Source organism: Denticeps clupeoides, chromosome 15, assembly GCF_900700375.1.
Source record: "Denticeps clupeoides chromosome 15, fDenClu1.1, whole genome shotgun sequence".
Classification (NCBI taxonomy): Eukaryota; Metazoa; Chordata; class Actinopteri; order Clupeiformes; family Denticipitidae; genus Denticeps; species Denticeps clupeoides.
In genome coordinates this window covers 19,890,688-19,901,758 of record NC_041721.1, presented here as the reverse complement: position 1 = coordinate 19,901,758, position 11,071 = coordinate 19,890,688, and the positions used below count along the sequence as shown (strand labels likewise).

Below are 11,071 nucleotides of genomic sequence, written 5' to 3'. Positions count from 1 at the left end.
TCCCCTGGTTAATAAGTTAAAATGAAAATGTCTTGTTCTGTTGAAAGGGTTAAGGAAATGAATACAATATGTGAACCAAAGGACAAAGCATAGAAAGAGCAATTATGTCAGACACAACACAAATGCTTTTGTTTGTTCTTTACTTATACTTTTTGGAACTGATAAAAGAGTAGTATTAATATTAAAGAGACGCAGCATCCCAATTCATTTTTATTTCACATCAAATGGGATTTTTAAAATACAGCAGAAACTAAGACCACAAAACATTTAATTTTCAACTTCACAAATAATTTTCTCATAAATAATATTGCATTTCTGGAGCACACAACACCCATTTCCCCAGGCATAGGGTGACAGGGGCATCTTAAACAGGGTACCCGCGGGGTCTTAAAAACTTGAAGTCTTCAGTTTTGTAGACGTAATTTAAGGCCTTGAAACGTTACTGAGATTTGTTTATTGGTCTTAAATTTCGCTGTCGCGGCATGGAACCGCAATGTCACCCGGCGGGGCAGGTGTGCGGACCGTCGGCTTCCAAAGGCCATTTTCTATGGAGTCGCGCGCTGGCGATCCGACATCATTGGTCAGGCATTCGCTCTGTTCAACCGCGTTCTCAGACGCATAAACACCAGGAAGTAAAGAGTCACCAAACCCGTCCCCTTAGCGGTGAATAAGTACCAGATTTTGTGCATTTAGGTTTAACTGTATTTCCACACAAGGAAAAAACACTTACATCGTGTTTGAAATGTCAGCATAATGTCACGGTTCAACATATGATAAAGTCCTTATCAGTGCTTTAAATGGAACGTCTTGACATCCTGTTGATGAACCGTGACCGAGCTCACACTTTCTGTGAACACTTGATGGCGCTAATATTTGCCAAACTGCCAATATTTTAACTGGGGCGTCACCCGAATATGTTTGGTTAATGTTTACTGCACTAATTTTTTTTTTTAATAGACAAATTATATATTTCCTTCATATGACAGGAAAGGTGCAACGTTGGTCTTAAATTTCAATTAACATGGTCTTAAAAAGGTCTTTAAAATATTATAAATCCTGGAGGCACCCTGTTAAAGAAACATCACTTGTAGACATCAGTCAAGCCACAACACAATACTTTCTGCTCTACAAAACGCACATACACACATGTATACAGCAACAGTCCTTTCTATAAACCTACCAATGTGTGTGTCTTCAGGAACCCTCAGCAGGCTCATCTCTGTATAAAACTTGTGCATGTAACGACCTTGGACATGTTGGCCTAAAACCACTGACACCAGCACAGACAGGGGGGTTTAGAAGGAGTGGGTGGAGACTGAAGACCATCCTGGACCACCCAGTATGATGTGACTGGGTGCAATCCCTCCACCTTCTACAGTGGTTGACCTATGGCCTTGCAGTATGGAGCATGGAGATGAGGCGACAGGGACTTCGTCCTGGGAAGAGGAGTTCACAGCAGCCCCAGGTGGACTGGAGGTCACAGTGCAGCTGCTCAGAGTCCAGAGGCACGGATACTGACTTAGAGATCAGAGGTTAAACCCAGTATTAATCAACATCTTACACAAATGCACAAGCAATATAATGAAAGTCTGAAGAAGGGAATAACCTGCTGGACGGGGAGGGAGGTGGGGGTGGGACAGAAGCCACCCCTGACCAGGATTCATGGGTAGGGACCACCTGTAGACCACCAGGACTCTGACTATCAGAGAGGGGGACTAAGGAGATGAGAGGGATGAAACGAGTGATTTAGTTGTCATTTTCACAAATGATATGCATACAGTGTCAAAAGTGACAGGATTATGGTTTGCCATGTCAGCAGCAAAAATGGCACATTGATTTTTTGCTGCTGCAAACATGTCTCAAATACAAAAATCACAACAGGCTAGTGATGCTAGTGGTGTGCCTATTTTTGGTGCTTATGGTCTATTTGCTTGTAAATGTCAATTTACAACCCTTTTCACCCATTTTCACACCTGTCAAATTCTCTGGGTTCTTTAAGACATGGGGTAAATGACAGAAATGCCTCCATCCTCTTCCATTCCACTAAGGATCCTATAGGTTCACGATTCAAAGCATACCAGTGATGCAAACAGAAAAGGACATGGTTTAGTGTGATCAACTATGAAAGGGGACACAGATTTTACCAGGGAGCTGACATGGCTATTTGCATCAATATGTTTCAAAGTTTTTTTTTTTTTATGATGAAATACGTCACTACTGACTTTATATTTAATGTAGCTGCACTGTTAAAATGTATCCTGAAAAGGCCCAAAATAGCCCAAAATTCAGAACAAGACATGAACAAATATGAGAGGTTCTGACCAAAATTGTTGAAACTAAATTTTATTGAGAGCTGGCCCATGGCATTGGCAGCATAGGCAAATGCCAAAGCTACCATCCATCTATCCATCCATCCAGGGTGTGCCTTAAACAGAGGAAGAAAAAAAACATTCCACTATTCTTAAAACTACATAGCACAGTAGCACCTCAATATGCACGTCTCTGGTCCTAAGCATGCTGGAATTCTTGCCATTTTTCTGCTACATGTAACAAAATCTTCTGAAAATATTGTTTACCCCATCCATAGGAGACTCGAGCATCAGTTCAAGCACAAAGTCATATTCTGTTTTAATGTTACAACCAATTCTTAAATTGTTTGACACAAACAATGACAGACATGCTGAGTGTCTGAAGCCTGTACAGCCTGTTCACTGACAACATCTGTTCAGAGCAAGTGGGTTGAGTGACATATTCTCACATTCTAATTATCTCTCTCTGCAAAAAAAAAATATCTGTCCCATGTATCAAATATTATCTTCCACAATTTTTAGCAATAAATAACAACAATACTAATAAAAAAATGATTAATGCAACAACTCCCATCCGGTGGGCATGTGTGTGTGTGTGTGTGTGTGTGTGTGTGTGTGTGTGGGGGGGGGGGGGGGGGGGTAGTGGTGGAATGTCACTCTTATCTTTCTTCAAAACTTGAGATCCATTTAACTAATTAGCCTTTACTATTTGGAGATGGTCATTTTTTGATGTGTGAACAAACTCAAGATCATATTTTTTTGTATTTCTTTCTAGCCATTTCAAATACACTTAGCAGTTGAATTTACAGCCCTGACTTTATTGATACATCTTATAAACATATAACTCAAAACAAGACCTACCAGGTCCTTCACCTGGCCAAAGAATCTGTTGACTCCCACCCTGATAAAATTCCCACTCGGGACTTGCTGTTCTCTCAACAGGTTACCATGATGAAAGAACAATGGCCTGTGCACCTACCAGCCAATTACAACTCAATTTTTTCATCCTGTCAATGGTGTATCTTACCTGAGTTGGAAGTGCGGTGGGGGAGGTAAGTAGAGGTGTATGGTGCCGGGCGGGGCCCATTCAGTGTTGAGTAATGCTTGTAACCATGATGGGGTGCCAGAGGCAGCCCCCCAGGGTATGGGAAGTTTCCTCCCCCGGATGAACACAGAGATTCAGGATTCGAGATAAACCAGCCACCTGTAGGAGAGAACACATACACACACAAGCTCAAGTCTACAAAAACAGTAGCTATTATTGTAAAAAGTGCTGTGTTCAGTGGAAAGCACTGACAGTGTGGTATCCCAACATGCTGGTTTTCAGTTGGAGCTTCCAGAAGGTTCTTTGGGTGATTTCTGCAGACAGAGGTAGATCATAAGAATAAGGTGTTACTACTGCTGTCAGAATTAATGCTCATGATTAACCTGTTTTTTCAAGCCATGATGGTAGGTGGAGTTCCTTATTTAGGGGAGGGGTGGGAAATTCTCTGGGCGGACAAAGATCGCCCACGCCGATCGCCCACGTCGAACGCGGACGTGTCTCTGCCCAGACCAGCTAGCACCTGTGTTCACAGAGATATTCAACCTCTCTCTATCTCAGTCGGTGATCCCCACATGCTTCAAGGAGTCCATCATTGTTCCAGTCCCAAAGAAAACCCATCCTGCCTCCCTCAATGACTACCGCCCTGTAGCCCTCACCTCAATAGTGATGAAGATATTGAATGGCTGGTCAGAGACTTCATCATTTCTACATTACCAGACACATTCGACCCACTACAGTTTGCTTACCGTCCCAACCGATCCACAGATGACGCCATCTCATATCTCCTCCACACAACACTCACCCACCTGGACACTCGGAAAGGAAATTATGTTAAAATGCTTTTCATTTACTACAGTTCAGCATTTAACACAATAATCCCTTCCACACTCACCACCAAGCTAGAACACCTGGGCTCAGCTCATCTCTCTGTCAGTGGATCTCCAACTTCCTAGCCGTGAGACCACAGGCAGTAAGGATGGGCGGACATGTCTCAGCCTCAATCACTCTCAGCACTGGAGCCCCCCAGGGCTGTGTTTTGAGCCCCCTGCTGTACTCTCTGTACACATATGACTACTACTAACTCCACCACCATCAAGTTTGCTGACGACACCGTCGTCATGGGCCTGATCTCTGACAATGACGAGACGGCCTACCTGGAGGAAGTTAGAAATCTGGTGAACTGATGCCAGAGGAACAATCTCCACCTGAATGTCAGCACGACAAAGGAGTTAATAGTGGACTTCAGTACAAAGCAGGAGAGGACCTACCAGACCCCTGTCATCAACAGGAGCCCAGAGGAGAGAGTGGACTGCTTCCGTTACCTTGTCATGACACAGTACCTGTCATGGTCCTGTCACATCAACACCGTGGTGAAAAAGGCCCGGCAGCGTCTCTACCACCTCAGACGCCTGAGAGACTTCAGACTGCCCTCCAAGGTGCTCAGGAACTTCTACTCCTGCACCATAGAAAGCATCCTGACATGAAACATCTCAACCTGGTTCAGCACCATGCAGGACAGTCGAGCCCTACAGACGTTGGTTCGATCAGCCGAACGCATCAACCGTGCCAAGCTCCCTGACCTGGACCAGGGCCAGGAAGATAGTAAAGGACCTCAGCCACCCCAACAATGGACTCTTCTCTCTGCTGCAATCAGGGAAGCGCTTTTGCTCCCTGAAGTCCAACACACAGAGAATATCCAAGCTCTCAACAACAACAGTACAACTCCAATACACTCCAGCACTTTCACTTTCAATCACTCTGGATTCTTTGCACAAAATCACTTTGCACAAAATCTTTGCGCTTTTTTCTCTTTGCACAATCTCAGCTCTTTTTTTTTTGCATTAGGAGCCATAACCATCAAATACTTTAGTATAGTGAACCTGATGCAGGATCAGGTACTGCATGAAACTGTGTCTAGCAGTGACTGACCAGTTGTGACCAAGGGTGATATGTGAGGACAAACTACATTGTGTTTACATTGTGTGTTTTGCGGCATATATCAGACGCGATTATCCAGGGCGACTTGAAATCAGTAGTGACAGGGACAGTCCCCCTAGAGCAACTCAGGGTTAAGTGTCTTGGGACTCAATGGTAGTAGGTGGGATTTGAACCTGGGTCATCTGGTTCATAGGCAGGTGTGTTAACAACTAGGGTACTACCAACCTACGACCAAAAACCAATACTCCAATATAAATAGTCATGTAGCCTAACATTAAAGGGACTACATATAAAAGAAGTCAGAAGTGACGTTGGGTTGAATGTGAGTGTAGTGGTATTGTGGGAATGTTATTCTAATAGGATTCATTATGTTAATGAAATAGAGAGTTAGCACATAGTTGCGAATCACAGCTGGATACAGTCTTCCAACCCAACTGTGTGAGCTCTAACACACTCTTCTCCAGTGCAGCTCAAATTTCTCTCACACACACTTCACACCATCTCTCTAACAAGCTCCTTGCTGACATGCATTGATACAGCTGGAAAACTTTTAATAATTGGCCACTAATTGCTCCTAACTTGACTTGCCGATCACACCATCATCCCAGTCAGCGCCAGGTGCCCCCCAGACCCTCCCTTTACACTGACAACGGGTAAGGTCTGTCACTCACCTCTCTTTCGCATCCAGAAAAGCCTTTGCAAAAGGGTTGTACTTTATCTTCAGTGCAGTGATCTAAAAATGTAAAAAAATATTAGGAATAAAATTATGAATCTGAACAGATGTCATCCACGAAATGGCCACCCACTGCAGCTCACAATGTCAATGTTGAAGAACATTGACATACACATAAATATTCTTCATAAGTATGATTAACCTATAATTAAGACTCCCTAACACTTTCCTATAGCATTCCCCAACATCCCCTGTCTTGATTAAATGTGAAAGTCTTGTCATCTTTAAAGCCTGGTTCTTAAAACTGCTTTTTTAAAAAATGTGCCCCCACTGACCTCCTCGTTCTGGTATGCTGTCACAGCGATGAACTGAGTGTCGACAAAGGAAATGTTTGTAACCATGCGGTGGCTTCCCCCAACACGGACTATGTGGATCTGGGGCTCGTACTTATGAAGAGAGTTCAGCATGATCTGCAACACATTAAAAATTGGTCGATGGTTCAGCCAATACAGTGGGGTTTGTCCCCTTTGTTGTCATTGTTTGTTGTTCATTTGTTGTGCATAATTTCAGGAAATTGTGAATAGAAAATATGCATAGTGTAACTGGTATAAATTGGCATAAGGTGATTTCAGGGTCATGTTTTGCAAAGCAATAACTTGCAAAGGAAAAACCTTTTTAGGTAACATGACATTCTTGTAACATGACAAATCCATGGTGCAGTTTTTTTTTTATATAACATCACTGACGCAAAAATTTTGCATGTGTCCTATCAACAAAAATGATGACTTTAGCGCACATCAAGACATAGCTATCTTTTATTTTCACATTAATTAAATCTTACATTTAACTGATTTTGTTCAGTGTGTGCCTGTATGGTATTTAACACTCAAGAGTATTAATATCAGTACACACACTATTCTATAACTATTCTATAGAGCAGAGAGGGGTCAGGCTAGGTGACCTCTGCCTCTACTGGGCCAACGGGTGACTGCATCCTAGGTTGAGCAGATAATTGATACTTCACATTTTTATTTTGACAATAACACAACATTTTTCATCCATGTTTGATGTCCATAAGTGGCTGTCATGAAAATGATTGCAACAAAACAACAAAAGACCAATCTGTCATCTTGAAGAGAATCTAAGGGAGGTTGGAAACATACAAAAATCCTCATCTTGTGTTTTATAAAGGTAGCCCTCAACAAATTAGAAAAAATGCTGGAATTATCATTATTAAAGAATCTATTTCTCTCTAGCCTTACGGATGCTTAGATTATGAAGTACTAAGATCTGTGCTTGGGCACAGTGACCATGTTCAAGTGGAATGTGCCTAAGCACAGGTCTGCAGAGCTGAGTCCACGCCTCAGACAGGGCAGCTCCCTAATTTAACAATTAGAGAGACGGGGAGGCAGAGCCAACGAGTGAGAGAAACAAACTGTTTTTCATTCTAATTGAGAGCTTTACTTCACCTTTCACACCAGAACGACAGATGAGTGGCAGACCCTCATCTGCATGGAGGAAGGCAAATGTGGCTTTTTCCCCCTTTTTTTTTTTCAATATGTGGCTTTTTTGCGTAAGGACTGATGGCAAAATTAATTTCACATGGAAAAAAACAGGTAATTACCATAATGTACAACTAACCACTGTAATTATTTCATTTGGAGAGAGTTCCCATTCTCTAGCCTTCTGCCTGCCAAAACCACATTTAAACCGCAGAACACGAGAGACAGGAGCAGGGGTGTGTGTGTGTTTTTCTGTAAATGACAGTGATACTTGAATGGAGCGAACTGACTGTGCCCAGCAGTGCCTGACTGCACGATGCCCCCTGAATGCGCCAGCGAGCGCATGCTGCACAGCCACCATCCTCTTTAAACAGGCGGAAGTCCATTAAATGCTAAAAGTGCCAATTAAGACCTGTTTATTCCTGTTTACATGCAGGGCCCCATGAACAAAGGGCCCTATAGGTGAAGTGGCTCCAGAGGAGCTCTCTAATTGTATAAATGCACACTTGATATTTCCCTGAGCCTCCTGTCAGCTGATTAGAGACCGACCAAGGCTTCTAAAAGCCACAAGTACCTAAAGTCTGAAAGGTTATCAAAGACAATGAAGAAGCCAAGAGCAACAATCATCATCAGTAAACTAATGGAGCCAGCTAAATAAGGTCTGTAACACACAGTAGCATGCTCGGAAATGGACAGGACCGACAGAAACAAAAATTTATAGGGGGTCACCTGGCCGCCTCCGTTGAGCTTGTTGGTCAGTTTGACTTTGCTGAAGGACACTGGTGCCTTCATCCAGTGAGCGCCGAAATTGGGAGAGTCGGGATGAATGTAGACACAGCTGTGACTGTGCGGCTCAGGCTTCCCAGCTGCCACCCACTCCCCATTCACATACTTCCAGCGGTGACCATCGGCTGGCAGGAAGTCCAGCAGAAAGGAGTACATGGCGTTGGGGTCCAGACCTGAAACGCTGACCTTCAGAACAGGGAACATTCTCCTACGGAGGTAACAGAACCATATTAATCCAGATTCATCCAGCAAAGAATATGCATTTAATATGGTGCCCAAAATACTGTGATCTAACTGCGCACACAAACGATTTCTCTTGTTCTCTCCAACCAACACACTCACACATACACTGATAGTACTTTCATTACAGCATTATGCAAGTTGTTCTGTGCACATGAAAATTACATAAATAATAAAAATAAAGAAAATAACATATTTACAAAGGGATTCTATACATTGGCTTTAACAATGACACCATAATAATTCATCATAATTTTTAAATAAAAACATTTTTTAAAATGTGTTCACTAAGGTAAAGTACTTTGTCACAATTCTAGAACATAATGTTTCAAAAATATATACCAATATCCATTGAATGTATTGTCTTATTCTGTTTAGTTGCTGGGAATCTGGGACTCTTAAGACAATTTTTTGTTAAATAATGCATGTATTGCTTGCATGTATTGACTATTCTCCATTATTTCTCCAAAAAATCTCCCTGTCACTCCCCATCTTTATAGCATGGGCAATCAATACATTTCTTGCCATAGATACATTTGCATATGAAACCAAAAGATAAAACGAGAGAGCCATGGTATCTATAGCCCTACTATTTAAACTAGACTACCACTCAGTATCGGAACATGACAAACGACAGCCTTTTCTCATCACCTAGGTAATGGACAGATCAATCATTAACTATCCCTAGATATCTACTCTCAGCTTTGATGTTCGTCCATGAAGGTTGTTCACCACAATGAAGACAAGAGAGCTATCTATGGGAGTGAGTTAGAATGAAATGCAAAGAAGTTAGAAGACAGCAGTACAGAAGTTACACTTGAAGATATCAATCCGAAAAAGAGATTGGAATTTACCCAAATTCACAGCTGTTTTGGGAAAATGCTTTGTAGTCAAAGATTTAATTGTACCAAAGTGATAAAAAGGCCAATGAACAGAAAATAACAGCCTTGCTGTTGCATTACTTTTGGAGGGATTTGACAGCAATTAAAAACAAACCAAAGCTGAAATAAATAACAGGTGAGTTGTGTTTATTATGAATATTTTGATCTGTGTGATGTCCAGTCAGCTATCTGCTAATTTAAACGTGTTCACCAACCATGGAGGAGGTATTTACCACCAACAAGCAGCAATCCGAAATTCATTTTAAAGACGAATTAATTGTGCCATTGTTGTCCTAATTAACCATTTGAATACATCTGTAAGTTTGTTGCGCTAATTTGATCTTTTAAAATGAGAATTGCATCTATATCACATTTTTTTTAAGTTTGGTTTGAATTCTCAATGCATTTACTGAAGACACTGTTAGCTGATCACCACGTTTCTTACCATGCAAATGTTTGTCAATGTGGGGCTACTTTGATTTTGGTATGTAACTCTTCTCACACACACACACACAGTGTGTCTACTTGATCTGACACACACTTCTGTAGTGGGTTTTTGTTCGTTGCTGTCTGATGTTTGAAGTGCCACTGCAGGTGACATGTAAATGGCCCGACACCCACCTGTGGCTGGAGCGGTCACGACACAGTCCACATGACCGACCCATTACAGCCAATTACAGCACACATAATGCACTCATAAACAAATCAACACAGGCTGACGTGTTTATAAAAAAAAAAATAATGAAAACTTTTCAATTTCCGCATCTAAAATCATTTCACTATTCACTATTATAAAGTTACTGGCAAAACGGTCACACTGCAAAATTATGAACGTTGATGCTATGTCATATTGCATCATGTCATGTTAGTCTTACATTAAAATGTACTATAACAAAGTTACAAAAGAGCATGTAGTAAACCGTACTAATTTAAAATGATCATACATCTTATATATTAGCACGAATTAACTGCTTGTCATAATTGTTATAAATACACGTAATATTTATGTAATAGAAAAGCTAAATTTGGAAGTATTAGGTTGATAGACGCGGGACGCACCGGCCGTTCTTGGTGACGATCATCTCGTTGGTCGCCTCCTTGAACCTCTTCCAGAGCTCAGCGTCCTCCAGGCTTACCTTCAGCTGCTTCTCGGTGGGGTCGCCCTTCTCCCGACCGGCCTGCAGCTCGCTCTCCACCACGCTGAGGAGGCGATTGATGCAGCACTGGTCCGCCGCCATCCTCCCCTCCACCTTCATCAGACACCAGGTAAGAACGGCGAGTGGCTTTAATGCTAAAAATGTATTTCCGAAAAAAAAAAAAAACTTTCAATCAAGTCCAGCCTCTGCGCTGCACCCCTGCGTGCGTGCGTGCGTGCGTTGAAGCGCTGCGGGTAGAGCGCGCACTTTTACCTGCGCTCGCGTGGGCGGGAACGGGACTAATGAAGAGGAACTTTCAAAAACTTACACTTCAGAAAAACACACGCGCGCGCACGCACATGTATATAAACGTACAAAAAGACTAAATACACATGTGTGACACACATATACCATGTAAGAAATAAAAAAAAACAGTACTACAACACACACACAATATATGTTGTATATAAAACCACCAAATACGGCACCATACGCACATATAACATAAAAAAACTAAATACTACAACACAGTATTTATTAATAAATTATTTGTAATAAAGC

The 11,071-nt window shown here is 41.9% G+C and overlaps 1 protein-coding gene across 1 annotated transcript; it reads right to left on the bottom strand.

Annotated features, from left to right (window-relative positions):
- Positions 1-343: 343 nt before the first annotated feature.
- tbx19 (T-box transcription factor 19) lies at positions 344-10,612 on the bottom strand. The gene is made up of 8 exons (XM_028954847.1): positions 10,434-10,612; positions 8,197-8,461; positions 6,301-6,435; positions 5,964-6,025; positions 3,607-3,668; positions 3,337-3,513; positions 1,607-1,715; positions 344-1,518 (listed from the first exon to the last, which is right to left on the bottom strand). Exons 1-8 carry the CDS (start codon positions 10,610-10,612, stop codon positions 1,296-1,298), a joined length of 1,212 nt encoding a protein of 403 aa, XP_028810680.1. The 3' UTR covers positions 344-1,295.
- Positions 10,613-11,071: the final 459 nt, after the last annotated feature.

Bases quoted from the DNA above. Each gene is read 5' to 3' on its own strand.
- tbx19 (XM_028954847.1), bottom strand. From the start codon at position 10,612: ATGGCGGCGGACCAGTGCTGCATCAATCGCCTCCTCAGCGTGGTGGAG. The intron at 1,716-3,336 runs GTAAGATACACC...TCATCTCCTTAG, and splicing joins CCACCGCACTTCCAACTCAG to TCCCCCTCTCTGATAGTCAG. The intron at 1,519-1,606 runs GTTATTCCCTTC...CTGATCTCTAAG, and splicing joins CCTCCCTCCCCGTCCAGCAG to TCAGTATCCGTGCCTCTGGA.